General features: G+C 40.4%; 1 protein-coding gene across 1 annotated transcript in view; it reads left to right on the top strand.

Annotated features, from left to right (window-relative positions):
* Positions 1-16,286, top strand: part of LOC139723260 (sodium/potassium/calcium exchanger 3-like) — a 120,062-nt gene that overhangs the window by 53,497 nt on the left and 50,279 nt on the right. The window contains exon 2 of the mRNA XM_071634519.1: positions 14,624-14,818. Coding sequence (XP_071490620.1) covers positions 14,624-14,818 — 195 coding nt within the window. The remainder of the gene's footprint in view (positions 1-14,623; positions 14,819-16,286) is intronic.

A 16,286-nucleotide genomic window follows, 5' to 3' on the forward strand; every position in this document is an offset into this window, starting at 1 on the left:
TCCGTCATACTAGGACGCCCCTCGATGAGCACCCTTTTTGCGTGTTTTATCATTACTTTTTTGTTTATTTATTTATTTCCACTTTATTTGCAGCCGCTTGCAGCCACTGAGCAGTCAGCACAGTATTGCTGGATGATGAGCTTGTATACTAGTATGTGTGTATATATGAAACTCACATAATTTGGTGATTTTTTTTTGTTGCTCTTGTGTGTGTTTTTTTTTTAAGGGGGAAGATTTCCCAATTGTTATAGATTATATAATGTCACATAAAACACTGATCAATTGATGTATTACTTCTCCTCAGAGGGTGACTATATGGGAAGAATAAAAACAAGGTCACGGACACAGACACAGACACTGACTCTGACACTGACACTGACACAGACACTGACACTGACACCAACAGCGACACTGACACAGACACAGACGTAGACGCAGACACAGACACAGACACAGACGCATACATACATACATACACACTCTTACACACACAGAGGCACAGACACAATTACAAACACAAATACATAACAACGCTCAACAATCCAAGCACACATACAAGCTAAGATGTCAGCTACAACGGATCATGTCAACACGGAAACGAATCTGCACTCTACTTTCTTTGTAGCTGTCTCCTTTCTTTTCTTTTCTTTTCTTTTCTTATCTTATCTTCTTCTTTTTTTGACCGGGAGTTTTCACGATGAGCCATGCCCGATGGGTAAAAATAGAAAGAAAAATTCAAAAGTGAGTAAATCGCGTGTCGATTGTGGAGGAGAAAAAAAGGATGCAGTGTTGCTTAACACTTTCCCGTCGTTTGTATTCATAGCACCGGGGAACGACTGGAGTAAGTTTCACACGTCTTCGGGACCCACTTACTTCCTCTCATTTACTCATGCTTTTCTTCTTTTTTCCGGACAGATACGTCCGGGAAGAGTGGTTGCGGGATATAGCGGGGGGATTCTGATCCGCACACCACCCTCGCCGCACCGCGTCCCGAAGGGCGGCCGGCGTTATGGCGCGGAATGATAAAATATTGAGGCGATTAGTGTCGTATGCTGTATCACAAACGCGCTGTCACGGGTTGGCAGTTGCGCGCAAATTGGAAATCAAAGCCCCGGAGTGTGCCTGGATCCCGACGCAAATTATGCATGTTTTCCTTCTCTCCCTCTCCCTCACTTTCTTCATCTCTCTTCCTCCATCCCTCTCTGTCTCACTTTCTCTCTGCCCCCCCCCCCTCTCTTTCCAGGGCAGTAGATATTGATAGGTTGGCCGTTCAGGTACTTGCGTTAAAGGGTGAAGTGCCCTTCTTGGAAGTATGTCCCATTTCTACTGAATTCTTTCTGTTACTAATTGCTAGCTGAAAGAAAAGCGTGTGTCCACATAACAAGAAAATCTTATGGTAGCTGTAAGCGACAGAATTACTGGCTGTAATTCTAGTGCCTCTTTTCGAATGCTCAAGGTGTTTTTCGAGATGTCCGTAATGAAGAAAAAAAATGTATGTAAAAAACGAAATATCTCCAACCCGAAACAGTGAGAAAAATTTTAGTGTCTAATATGTCCACAAGAGATATGGGAGCACTGTGCTTAAGTGCTTGGGCTCTGAATCTGTAAAGCGGGAGAGCATGGGTTCGAATCCTGTTCTGGACGAATATGCCTTGACAAATGTTTTACTTCGGTGTTCTTGATGTAGGTGTAATTAAAAAGATAATGATGGTGGTATTTATGGCGCTGTTCTCTGGTGGAATACAATAAACAGTGGAGTTGGAGTTGCCCTGGGTAAATATAGGACCACATCATTCCAATCATCATTGTATTTTTATGAAAATCGTAATTTTCTGCCACTATGCTTTAAAGAGAACTAAAACACTGCAGCAGGGATACTGACAAACAGACAGACATACATCAGTGACAGAAAGAAAATCATCAAATGCCTTAGATTTAGGAAAGATAAACATAACGGAGAGGTATTGGCAAGGAAATTACAAGAACTATTAGTTGGTAGTAGTAGTTTTTTAATTGTAATAGTCAAGCGTTGATTATCAGCAGTCACATTCAAGCTGTGTCTTGTTGACAATATTTATTTGAGGAAAAAAGTGCTTTGGATGAACCCACATTTCGTGGTCGGTGAAAGACGATACCGGCTATGGGATTTATGGGGCTGTTAACCAACTTCTTCTGTATGGTTAAAGGCAGAGCTGGGCACGCTTCGGTGGGTAGACGGAAAACATCCCAGCAAAGAGGCACCCTGTTGGCTTTTTCTCGGGAAGTAAGGTTGCGTAGACACCCTCTTGCCATCCAAGATCCATGGATGACATTTTGAAACGGTGTGGAATCACTTCATTTGTGGGGTTGATAGCGACGTGTAGGAACGCTTCTGACTCAAGTATTTTCGCTGATTTCTTTGAGTCCTTTTAAAACTCCGTTGGCAATGTATAATCATTTTCCTGCTCTTGTATATGTTGTTGTCATGTCATGGTGCGGTGAATGTAAGATGGCTTTATTTCTACATGCCAGGGATAATAATGACTGTGCTGCCTCCTTTCAGTAACGTGCCTTACTACGTTATAGTCCACTTTTCCTCCTTGCAATAGCTGCATTATACCGCCATGGTACCTTGGTGCTTTACTTGGCGATACAGTTTCTTCATTGTGTCAATCAGTTAGACGTGCTTACAAACATCATATCAGTGTGTATCTTACCAATTATGAGGTGTGTCACCAGCCAGTTTTCGTAATTAGCACCTCAACGCACCGCGAACGTACAAGGAGACGAAATTACTCGACTTCCTCCCTGCGAGCGATCGATACCGTAAACGTGTGTAATTAAGTAGTATCGATATTCCGAAAGGAAAACGTGAATACCAAGCAGCAGCGAGTACTATTATTGCCATGTCACGCACTAAGAACCCTTAAATGGCTGTACTGTCATCGGGAGGGGGAAAAATAGAGGGAAAATCACAGAATAGCTTTACCTTGTCGCTCATTTCCTATCAATTAGACTTGCATCTCCCTTTATTTCTGCCTCTCGACCCATAGCTCGAATAGTTGGTACTCGGCATGGTAGGCAGGTAATACAATCACGCAGCTAACAAACCCACCCATTGCTGTTACATGGTCTCAGGGAAAAAATACAGATATTGTTGCGCAGCATTTGATCAATCAAAAAAAATATACACACCGTTAGTTTAACAGCGACTTCGTTTGTTTGAAGGTTTATCTAAATCTATTTTAAAAAAAAGATATTTGTTCATAGATTTATATTAAAGATATTTATTTTGGTTGCCAGCAGGGGTAACGTGTGGATTGGTATAAATTTACGTGAGCTGTAGAATACGATATTATAGCAAGCTGTATGGCGAAAAACCCTTCTTGTCGTACAAACTATATTGGGTCAACCAAGAAATGTCTGGTTTTTGTAACCATGGTTGCGAGTGGAGTTACCGGCATGAATGGAGTGAAGCGTACATTATACCATTTGCAGTTTTCTTCCCTTTCCTACGACAGACTTCTATTGTCCTTTTTTTTATCGAATCACCACTGACGCACATCACGCAGTATGTTGTTGATCTACAGTAGATAGTAACACATTCCTATCTTACAGTTTCCTCAATCCCTGTGGTACAACAATCGAAGGCCTACACAAAGACCATGCACAAAACACGCACACACACACACACACACACGATGTTAATACTCCTTATCTACGCATGCACACACACACACACACACACACACACACACACACACACACACATACACACACACACGCCACGCACACAAAATCAATCAACAGCGAGAGAGAGGGAGAGGGCGATTGAATTACGATGAAGACACGCTGAACGGTATCATCTGCAAAGATAGGCGTGTAAACGCTTAGCAATCTATCCAGATCATGCACGTTTATGATTTTACAATCCATTTTGTTCTTTTTATGAACGTTTATGTGTGAAAAAAATGATTCACTAAAAATGAAATGAGATGTCCCGTTCCTGTGTGTCTTGTTCGACGAAATGAGACACGGTGCTTCCAATTACAATGTTATTGACCGTATAGTGATCATTTTCACATTTTCACTCCGTCTACGTTTTCAAAATTGTTTTGCCACCATGAATATTATCGTTCATTTCCCCCATAACATACATGTCCTCGTTCCCGGCGACACCGATCAAAGCTGTACCTTTCAAAGTGCACTCTCAATAAACAAAGCTCGTGCCATAATGCAGTAATCACACTTTCATTAGTTTTAGATTATCCGTAAAGGTCCTTTTTTGGGATGTAGCGACGTCGTCCTTTTAGTACACATATATACAGAAGAAGAAAAAAAAAACCCCGCCCACTCCCTCCTCCGAGTCTTGTTTGCGTGTTTTCCTCTCATATAATTCTCCTCATCTCCATGGCAACGCCCACGCAACTCGCGACTGTCATTCACTGTTGGAATAGAGAAATGTCATGTTTTACACCTTTCCCCACCTATATACTCCTCCTGTCTAATCTGTCGTAAAAAGCACAAAAGGTCATATTTGCGTACGATAATATACATATATTTTTTTCTATTTCTGCTCAATGCTCACGTGTTGTGGATAATTTGTGCACTCCGAAGTGCATAATATTTATTCTGTAAGTTCCTCAAATTACCTTGGTAGTGCGTTTTCCCCATTTTTATTCACATTTAGTCGATTGTATTTGGATGTTAGGCCATCTGAGGTCACATTATGACGGGCTCAGATTAGCACGTGGTTTGCTCTTCAAACATCTCACCTCGGATCATTATCATTTGTTTTGTTTTGTTTTTGTTTTGTTTTGTTTTTGTTTTGTTTGTAGGAGACAGGGCACTGGGCATTCGGTTCATGGTACAACATAAACCTTCAGAAACCATTGCAGCTTTGAATTTATTTTCAGCTTCCATGATATCAACACAAAGGCAGAACTAATCATTTTTTACTATCATCTCAAGCGGAAATGGACATTTCAATTCAATAAGGACTTTGACAAAACTTACACTCTGTCATTTTGTTGGAATTTACGACGAGTGTAAATGAAAGTTATTGCAAGGGAAAACGCCGCGATGACAAACCAGCCTATCATTGTGTGCGTGTCTCTGTGTGTGTGTGTGTGTGTGTGTGTGTGTGTACGCGAATGCATCACATGAGGGCTCTCATACCTATAAAGGGCAACAATAATGTAATTACTTTTGTGAGCTCAAGCCCAAGTGTTGCTTCCCTAACCAAATCATTTGTGTTTATACGTCGGCACTGTACCATTTAATTGTGAATGCATGATATGTAACTGTAAATGTGATGTTTCGTTTTGCTGAAAAATGATAATCACAGTCAAATAATCATACCCGTAAAGTCTTTCTAGGTCATACCGATTATGAATCAGCGCTTTTTCGGGTAAATAAAAAGAAAAGAAGCAAAAAATAAAAATGCGTACTAATGCTCTTTTAAGAATCGATGTAGTAGCAGGAGCCCTCATGGCGCATGTGTGTTCATTGGGTTAGTGTTGTGTGAAAAGAAAATCGTACACAATACACATACGAAAAAAAAAAACATCAAAGGAAACCCATTTTTACGATCGTACCTTGATATGGGGATGCGGATAAAATAAATGTTGGGAACAAGCTGAAACAGAGATCATAAAGACATATAATTTATTCTGTGTCGAGCTTCTAACCATTGCCTCAATTCATGTCATTGCAAACACAATGTCGTGTTTCGAAGGGAATAGAGATACGGCATTCGTGAAGGTGAGCTGAATAGTGGTCTCATGACGAGTTCTTCTTGCAAAATCCATCGTGGAGGTTGTCCAATACTAAGACGGTAAACGATAGTATCTATAAGCCGCTGCCATTAGGAGCTTGGGGGAAAGAAGCCCATTCCATGGTCTCTTGTTTCTGCGTCAGTCGCTTGGGAAAGATGGACGGTATCCAGCCCAGCCGTGTATCACGTGATCGCAGTTGGCAACGTGGCTTCCTCGCCTGAAGGAAAGATTACCGGTATTACAACGGTGTGCCACATTAATGTTATCTAATGAATGCAATGTGATATTATACAGATAACAATTATGTTTTGCTAGTATTCTCTTTTTTTACATACAATTTGTCATTAGTTATAAGTTCTCATGTGCCATTTTTTTTTCATAATACTATTCTTGAACTATCTCTTTAAGTACTATTTTCCGTAAGTTTGATATTCGTCGTATTTGCATGGATTTTTCAATCTTTTTATTATGAAACTTTATGTATACGTGAAATTTTTTCCTTTTGTGTCCATGTATATCTGTTTGTACATGTCTATCGGTGCAATTATTCTAGGACCTTTGGTCGCCAGTCAGATTTCAATTATTCAATCAAATCAATCAATCAATCGATCAATCAATCAATTAATCAATCAGTCAATCTGTCAGTCAAAACGAATGTAACGATATTTAATAGGTACGTACTTTTTAAGTCGTTTCTTATGTGTGTGTGTTTGTTTTCCTTCCGTGAGTATTTGTCTATGTTCATTTTTTTCGATATGAATAGATCATGCATAATCAAACTTTAGTTGAAAAAAACCCACAAAAAACAGGGAATCACGAAGTGAGCTTGCACTTAACATTCCAGAGAAAAGTAGCATGGCAATCACCATTTTTAAAATGTATTCATTCAGAGGACATTGTCCCTTTAAATCAAGTCTGTTGTCATGTACCTCCCATCGCAATGACACACATTCGTGCGAGAGGAGAATTCCAAACACTCTTGCTTAACTCTATAGATTGCGCTGTAATGACATCTGCGACCCGGAAGTAAAACAATGAAACGACAGGAAATGGCAGTATACAGGATTTATCTCTATAGGCCGTGAGGCTGATGGCGAATTTGGCCATTACTGACATTGGTGATAAACCGCCAAAATGATGTATGTCAGATGGTGTTGGGGAAATTGCTGACGATTTGTGCTGCGGCTGCCCGTAATTTGAAGGATGTGTTTAATATCGCGAGTTAACGTTATAGGCCGGTGAAAATGTTTGAGTCCGGTGGTATGGGTGTGCGAATTGATTGCGTGCTCTGGAGGAAATGACGTTGATTATGCTCTGTTTGATGTGCAAACATGACATTCTTTTACCCCTGCTCCAGTTTTTTTTTTATTTGACATTGATGTCATCCCTAGTTCTCTGTATCCATATTATTCAACGTGAAACACGCCCAAGGTCAATCTTCAGAACCACTTACAATAAAACGACCCCACTCCGCAGGAATGTTATCAATTCAGGGTAGCTTATTCATAAGTTGATGATGCTGCGTATTGAATGAACAAGATATTACGCAACCTATCTGGAAGAGTCGAATCAGAAGTCACCAAACGCAAATAATTGTACGAAATGTAAGCTGCAGTCTGTAAATCAAGGATATTCTTGATTCTTGTTAGATAGACCTGGATCTTTTCGAACCACTTTCCTCGCAAACTGACATCGGCCGCACATCTTTCTCTTTCAACTAATCAAAATGACATCAAGATATCTCGGTTATCTTTTACCAAGAATGGACATTTCCTGAAAATCATCCTTGATTTATTTTTTCTTTATATGACGGCACCAATGTCTAACATTCACTCCATTACCCTGTCTTGGTGGGAAAGATATTGTTCTTGCAGGTTCTAATGTTTTTGTTTTTGTTTTTGTTTTCTATTTGAAGACCTTCATAGTGGATGTGATGCCAATACAAACTGAGTTGTGAAATGGAAACCCTGTTGAGCCATTTGACTTCTTACATTAGTACCCGGAGCGTCGTCACGATCGACACCAGACGTCTTACAATGGAGAAATTAAAAACAAAATGTCAATGTAGCCTGCCTGGTCCATTAAGCACCCCTCCCAACCACCCCTCCACCCCCCCCCCCCCCCCCCCCGCCCACCAGCATCCTACCGCGATGAAGTTGACCGCCAGCCCCGGGCAAGCCTCTGGCCAGTCCCTGGATGCCAGCCCCTCGTCCTGTGGCCTCCGCTTGCTAAGAGTTGCCACTTGGCGCCTGAAAAAAACTGTCGAAAGGCTTCAAACGTCGCGGCATGTAGATAGGTAAATTAGCGCCACCTTCGGCATGAAAATAATAGCGTCTCCTGCTCAGGCATGCAAAACGTCTGAATTCGAACTCCGAATACTAGTAGTCGTCTGATTTGTTTTATTTGGGTTTTTTTTTCCCAGGGACGTCTACATTTGAGCGTAGACTATGAGTTGACGAAACTTGCCTGGCATTTGATTGATACACCATGCGCCATATATGGCTTTGTTGGAGTTGTCTCTTATGGTAGTCACTACCATTCCTTACCTTTTATGTTCAGTGTAAAATTACATTATTCGTCATGATAAAATCATATTGTGAATCGTGGTAGACGCATCCTCCACATTTCAACGTTATGATTTACGTTATAGTGGCGTCTTTGACACACATATTTCTATTGAGCATCAATTGCCCATTCGGTGTTGGATATGATTGTGATGTGATGCGGTTGTTCACGTCACAATAACAGTCAAATTTCAGACAATTCATGAAATCTTGCACTGGTATTTTATTGCACTTATGTGATATAAACAAGTTTTGAAAGTAACTGTATACACCGCTGATGTCAACCTGCATTCCTGGTGCAGTGGTGCAATGGTGATTTTATGTGTTTTAAAATCATGGGTTGCTGACGAAAACGAAAAACAAAATACTGTTCGTGATTCCGAAGGTTCGTTAGTACTCACCTGCTATCCATCTTTGGGTTTAAACGGACCTTATTCCATTTTCGGATTAACGAACCTTCGGAATAACGAACTTTTTTTTTTTTGTTGTTGTTGGTTATTTTGCGATCAAGAAACCTTCGGAATAATGAACCTCTTTTCATTTTTGGATGAGCGGCCTGTCGGAATAACGAACCTTATTTCATTTCCGAAATCATGAACCTACGGAATAACGCCACATAATGTTGGGAATAACGAATCCTTTTTCATTTTCGGATTAACGAACATCTAGGTATACGCAATTTGTGTGTTTCAGAATAACGAACCTTTGAAATAACGAACATCACCCATCCTTAAGGATGATGATATGGGCCGGGGAAAAAAAAAGAAGCTGAAACGCGCTGTCATCTCTGTCGGGTTGATTTTCTCAAAGGTATAATGACACATTCGAGTCGAGCATCCCGCTGTCGAAACTTCGAACAAGGAACGTGTCCCTTTGAAATTCTGCAACCCTGTCTACGAACCCTTCCACCCCCCCCCCCCCCCCACACACACACACACACGCGCTCCCAATAAACATTCCACCGGAATCCTACGTCCGACGATCTTCCCCATCACACTTTCCGTGAGCTTTGCTGAGAAAGACGACGGTGATGTTTAGATCACAGACGCACATGTCGAGTTCCTGCATACCAAAGGATTTACCGCGTATTTTTATCTTTCTCTCTCCCTGTCTATCTCTCTCCCTCCATCTCTCTCACCCATTAGCATGTTTTCCATATATCATTTAAAACAAAATGACTTCATGAACTGTTCATTTCGCGGTTGATAACTATACAAGTATCATAATACATGTGATTTCTTACCTGTTGTAATGTGAATGCATCTGTAGATTGTATAGGCCTATGATTGTGAAGACAAAATGCTACATAAGAAGCATTTCAAACTATGTTAGATGGCGTTTACAGCTAAATAATCTATTATTCGTATTCAATGAAATATGCTGCGTTCTCACAAGACAAGTGACAGTTTTAATCTACTGTTGTTTTCATTTTTTTTTATCATGTATTGTATTGTGAAGTCAACGCTGGCTTAGCGGCGTTTACCTATGACTATGGAACGCGAAGTGTGTATGTAGCATTTTTTTCTCTCAGAATCAATGTCATGAAATCAAGTTCCTTGCAAGTGATGAGGAAACTGTATAAAAGGTGATATATTCAATTGCGTAACATATTTAAGCAGATTAATACCAAATATATTATAGCCAACACGTACTTTTCTTTGGGTTGTCGAGTTGCCTTAACTGCATGAAACATTTGACTGGAGATTTAAAATGGAATCACACAGGGCATGCAGGGAGGAGGCTTTCAAAAGTGCAAGCCCTTCGTGCGGCCCAGCATGAACCCGCATTTTAGCAGCATGGCATTGCGGTCATCTGTGGGAGCATGGTTGTTTAGAGTAGAGAGGGGGTTCACGTGCCGATGTGATCGCACCATGTCTGGTGGGCTGGTACCGGTCTGTAACATAAGACGCACACAATTTTGCCTAGTTAGATCGCGCGCTGAGCTGAGCTCTCTGCGCCTTGGAGGAAAACACGCCACATGGTCTATGGTGTGAGCTGACTGGATGGATAGAGAAGGAGAAAGAGAAAGAGAAAGAGAAAGAGAAAGAAAGAGAGTGTATATATATATATATATATATATATATATATATATATGTATATATATTATGTATCATTTACTAGAGAGACAGCGAGTATCATATATAATACTTAATATATCATCTCCTTTTCTGGAAAACAAAATAGTGCACCAGAAGAACAAAAAAACATCAAAAACTGGTCTTTACCCTGAATCGAACTCGGACTCGGGTTATTTGGCATGAAACGTCATATACATACATATATATATATATATATATATATATATATGTGTGTGTGTGTGTGTGTGTGTGTGTGTGTGTTGGGAATACGTGTAAATAAGTATGCGCGTGTGTGCTTATTCATAAGAGAAAGAGAGAAATAATGGTATTATATTGAAATATTGTAAACTTTTTTTTTTACAGATTTCACTAAGATTTGACAACGTCATTTAAACGGAATCAAGACGCGTTCCACAAATTATCCATAAAAAAAGAAAAAAACTTCAGGTGGTTGAACACGATTCTGCCATGTTCATTTCAGGACGTCTTCGGTTTACTTACATACACCTAAGTATGTACACCTAGACGTAATTTATGAGGATTTGACGTTGGAGGGTAGTACGCGACGGAATGGTTGGCGGTCAATGTCCCATAACTTATCAGTCAACCCAAAGATTCTTTGCATATCTTAGCGATACGCTCATACCAGAATAGCCCCTCATATGATATCACTGTCGTGGATAATGTTGATCATGTTGAACTATCTCAATTTCTGTGGCGTAAATAAACCGATATATGGATATATCTGTGTGTGTGTGTGTGTGTGTGTGTGTGTGTGTTTGTGTGTGTGTGTGTATTGTTGTGTGTGTGTGTGTGTGTGTGTGTGTGTGTGTTTAACAACTGAATAAGTTTGACAATCTGATAGAGACTTTAATATTATCAGCTCGACCCATGGACGGCTGTCATGACTGTGTATGGAATGCGACGTTGTCTCCCTTCCATATCCCCCTTTTCTTTCTGGCTGTGAGGGCAGACCTATATTGTGCGGCATTGCCTTGACAGCTCTCCGACTCTCACCTCGGGATCTTAATTGAAAGGCGCGCCGGGTCAGCTCGCCCCGATCCGCCCCGCTAATCGGCGAGAACAAATGCTGGGGCGCCGATATCCATCAATCACAGTCTGGAGCTAGCTATTACAAGACGGCGCGGCAAGCATGAAAAAAAAAGAATAGAACTGCATTTTCGCGCCAGGAAGTACGCGCCACTGCATCTTGCCACTACACAACGAAGAAGTTTGTTATGGAGTCAGAACGTAGGATCTTCTGAAACCTTAGATTGTAACTTAAACTCAAACTTGAAAGCTTCAAAATACCGCTTGGCAGAATATCCGATGCAGGGAAAAAAAGAAGAAAAATGTTGACAGCATTTTTTCCTTTCCAAAACTTTAGGATATTTTGAAGAGGACCGGATAGGCAAAAGACGTCATGATAAACTATGCAACTTTAATGGAGATCGTAACTTGACCAAAATATCGATAACGAAGTTCTCATATATATATATATAGCGGGGAAACTTCGTTGTGTTCTTCAGATTAAGTGTGGTTCAACGAACGCTACAGCATGCTCTTGGATACTATCGCAGGAAAAGATTACACAAGGGAAGAGGAAAATGGAATGATAACATGAAGTCGAACGTGTTTATCTAACAAAAAGGTCGTTGTCCCATCTTTGCTCCTTAAGTATCACAAACAAAAGTATCATGTTTATAACTTAGCCAAGTATTGGCTTGGGCGAATGCTTGATTAAAATTGTTCAAGTCAAAAAGTTTTATCTGTATGGTGCAGAGAACCTATCATTATTTCCGGGAATACTTGCGAGTGAAATCCTATTTCGGCAAGTTTGACTTGGAGGTTAAAACAGCAGAAGATACAAAGGTTGACCGCATCAAATTTGAGAACTTAGAGAAATTAATGAGCGCCAAAGGAAAAAAAAAAAACACACACACGGAAGTTTACAATCATTAAGTCAATTGCATAATTTCATTTTCTTCAAATTACATTTCATGCTGTATACATGTACTCTCACAATATGACGGAAGTCGTGTGAAGAACTTCGCTTTAAAACAGGAGAGAAACGTTGTATGGTAACCTAGATTTTCTCGTGACGCCGACGCGCCAGCAAGCTGCTTTTCAGTCGGGTTTAGCATGCCCCAGACTCATATGCTTCTTGTGACGACAGCTAAGGTAGGATCATTGATCTTTCCCGAAATGAGCTGAAGTGGCAACCCAGATTTTTGTCAGGGCTGCAAATGGGTTGGGACCGACAAGAAAATCAGCTCTCATCATTCTTCAACACAGCTAATGCGGTTAAACATTCCGTTCCTTTCTACTCCTTTCCCTTGCGCGAGTTCATCAGCTTCGTAGCATTGAACTTTTGGCACTGTCTAACACGTGGATAATCATTCGCGTTTGGGAGAAGTTGTCGAAAGGACAACCACAAGATAAAATGATTACGCCGTGTGCTTATTAAACGTCCACGGAAGTGCTGTTTGTATATTTAAAAAAGTATAGCAAATCACTATTTTTCTTGATTTGTGCCATTCCGCTTGTTCTATTCGCGTGTTAATGGGGTGCGTCTTCTATGTGCAACTCTGGTATTATGAAAGCTCAGCATTATTCTGTGTGGGTTTTTTTTTTTTTTACCTACATTAATGTTTTTGTGAGTGTGTGTGCGTTTGTATAAACAGTATTTTGTTGCTGATAAATATGTGTTTGTTATTTGTGTTTGCTGCGTTTTTTGCTGTGTTTTGCTGTCGTGTTTCCTTACCTTTCGCTCAGGGATGCACTTAAAGAAGGGCAGCGCTGAAAGAGCCAAATACTGTAAGATGTTTTTAATGGAAGGAAAATTTTCCTGCAATCGATCCGCTTCGATTTCTCCTTATACTTTCGGAGTTTTTTTAAATAAAAAAAAAGAAGAAATCAAAGGAAAAACGCCAAGAAAAAGCATCAACGGTTCCGAGTACAAGGGCTGTCCGCTTGCATGCGCAGTGAATTCTGATCACGTTGGCTTGTTTTTGTGCATTATTCATGTTTTATCTACTTTTTGTGTATGCATTCACTCGTGCAGTTTGAAACTGAATTATGTTTAAGGGTTATGGAACGGTCACCCAGTATTCTGAAATAATAAGTGTAGGTTTGTACGAACTTCGAGCAGTTCAACTTCGAATTGACACAAGGTAGACAAGCTTAAAAGACAGCACAGGTATAGCATTGTTCAAGTAAGATTAGCACTTTTGTTTAATAATACAAAGACTTGCATCACCTCATTATAGTTCACTTTGTCAATGTCTGTGTTGTATTTTGCTTTTGTATCCAAGCTTGTGGTTTTCAATAACTTCAAACCAAAATCCAACTTCAATATACATACTTTCGTTACGTCAATTCTTGTATAGCATTACGACATTCCAAGGCATCTTGCCATAATTGCCCTTTACCAAGTTTACTTCTGGTTTAGATGTTTGACTTCCTGTTTTTTCTACTCGTGTTTCTGTAAAACTTGATTCGCCCTCATAAACATATATTATCTTTTACATCAAGTTCTTTTAAGCCTTTATGTCTGTTTTAGGGGTTGTGTGCTTCGATATTTTGTTTCTTGCTTTTTATTTCAAATCTTGACTCTACAAACAGACCAGACACGAGATGGCATGGCACGGATTAAAGTGTAATGTAGCGAGAAAGAAGATGAAATTTGTAGGGCCTACTCGTCCATAATGCATTAAGGCTGCCCGCGGTGTCGCCAACTCCGTGTGACAGCTGGTATTAGAAAGTGATGCATTCGCTTGTCTCGGTTTTATGCTGAATCGGAACGGACGCGCCATCACCCCTTGGTGGCTTGCTGGTTATCACCAGTGTCGTTCCTGTGACATAGCGAAGCATTTTTATAACGCGACTTGACTTTGCATTTTAATGTAATCTTTATAGCACAGTACATGACATATATATATATATATTATATATGCATCAGTTGATAGATTGCACATAACATATAATATGAAAACTTTCTTCTAGTTGCTTGAGTTTTTTGTTGTTTCAATTCTTTGACGTTCCCCACACCATGCGATCCGATTTCGAATTGACGATTAAAATGCAGTTTTCTATGTTTTTCGCTCCTCATCTGCGATTTAACCATAATAGCACGAGAGATCTGTCTAATTGAAATGGAATCGCAATGTGTCTCTTCACTCTCACTAACTTTATTTGCATTCTTCTTTTTTCCCCCTCCTGACAGGTTTTGGCCAGAGGCACCATGGCGGGGCGGACGTCGGCGGCATCAACGAGCCACGTGTCTACGACGACTTCGCTGCAGCAGGCGGGGGTGGTCGTGGTCGAATACGGCGTCTCCTTGAGGTCTCCTCGAGTCCCGGGCTGGACTTTGTCACGGACGGTGGGGTTCACGAAGAGGAGATCAACTGCACGCCATCAAGTGAGTGAACACGGAACGCTCGAAATAGCCAATGAAGCTCGCACGTTTGTTAATTGTATGATATTAGAGTGTATAAGTGTGTGAAAATGTTTGCTTTATTGATTTGAATACGAATAAAAATTCGTTACCAGCCGTGAGGGTGTTTTTTAATCAAGTCCGTATATATATATGTGTTTGTGTGTGTGTGTGTGTACTTAAACAAAATATAATTTTATAATATGATTTATGTAATTCAATAATTCAGTATAATCATATCATTACAATGCTCATATGTGTAATGGTGTGAAAATCATTAGCACAGGTTATTATCATTGGGATTTCAGCACTTCTTATGTTCATTCTTTCGCTGTATGAGTTAACATTTCAATTCTTGGAGCGCAGCATTATACTCGAGCACTCTTGCACCCACGCTGTCACGCAGTTATGAATATGCGTGTACACTGTTTTCGTTTTGGTGAACAATAATTGCTCAAGTTCAAAGAGAAAATGATTAGATGGAGTAGAAATGGAGATTAACTTCTTGGATACTCCGGCGGGGAACTGAGCTCGTTTTCTGCGCATCAACTGCGGGGATAGTGTGACGTCACGAATCTATCAATGTGATCATTATCTTCGAACAAAGTAATAAAAGCAACTTCCTGAACGGAGTACCGTTCGTCCCGATGATGTTTTGATGATAATACTGATTTGACTCGATCTGAACAGAGTCATAGCGGATAAATATCGCCGATGTTGTGGTTTTGTGCTGGTTTATTTTTTTTTTCCCAAAGTGCCCCAATACATAGATGCACCGAGGGAAGCGACACTGGAAAGTGTTGTATGGTTGTAATGTTGACATTTAATCTCCCAAGTCTATGCCAACTCATCCTTTATATTGCCACATGGCAAAACCCTTCAAAACTCGCTATGCCTCCTCAGCCAGCTCAGCCATCTCCGCAGTTCGGCATTTTGTGAAATGTCACGTAAACAGGGGCGTCGGTGACAAACGGAAATAAACGTTCGTCTGCCCGAGACAAAGGCAAGCGGACGCCGGTAAAGTGCAAAGACAGGTGCGTTTGGGAGCCCGATCAGGAAACAATGAATTTCGGTCGAGTAGACCCGCACCTAGGTGAGGGGGAGGGGGAGGGGGGACCCAAGACACAGAGGGAGGCATAGGGGAAAAAAGTGATGCTAATTGACTGAAACAACCTTATGAGGTATTTTACCCGAATAGAGAAATGGAGAGAAAAAGATAGAGATTAAAAGCGCTGTTACCAAGTGATAAACAACAGAATTACGAGGGTTTCTTTCCTATGCTAAGATAATTTGCTCACGTATATACTTCTCTATAATATGCATCCCCCAAACATTCAGAGGCATGGGTGTTACAATGACATTTTACCACTATACGCAAGCGCGAAGAAGCTTTTATGTTTAGCTGCTTCAAAATTTTGAATAATGCAGCTAAAGGCATAATAATGCAATTTAT

Source organism: Diadema antillarum, unplaced genomic scaffold (assembly GCF_040938485.1).
Source record: "Diadema antillarum isolate AM-2024a unplaced genomic scaffold, OU_Dant_1.0 scf00000183, whole genome shotgun sequence".
Classification (NCBI taxonomy): Eukaryota; Metazoa; Echinodermata; class Echinoidea; order Diadematoida; family Diadematidae; genus Diadema; species Diadema antillarum.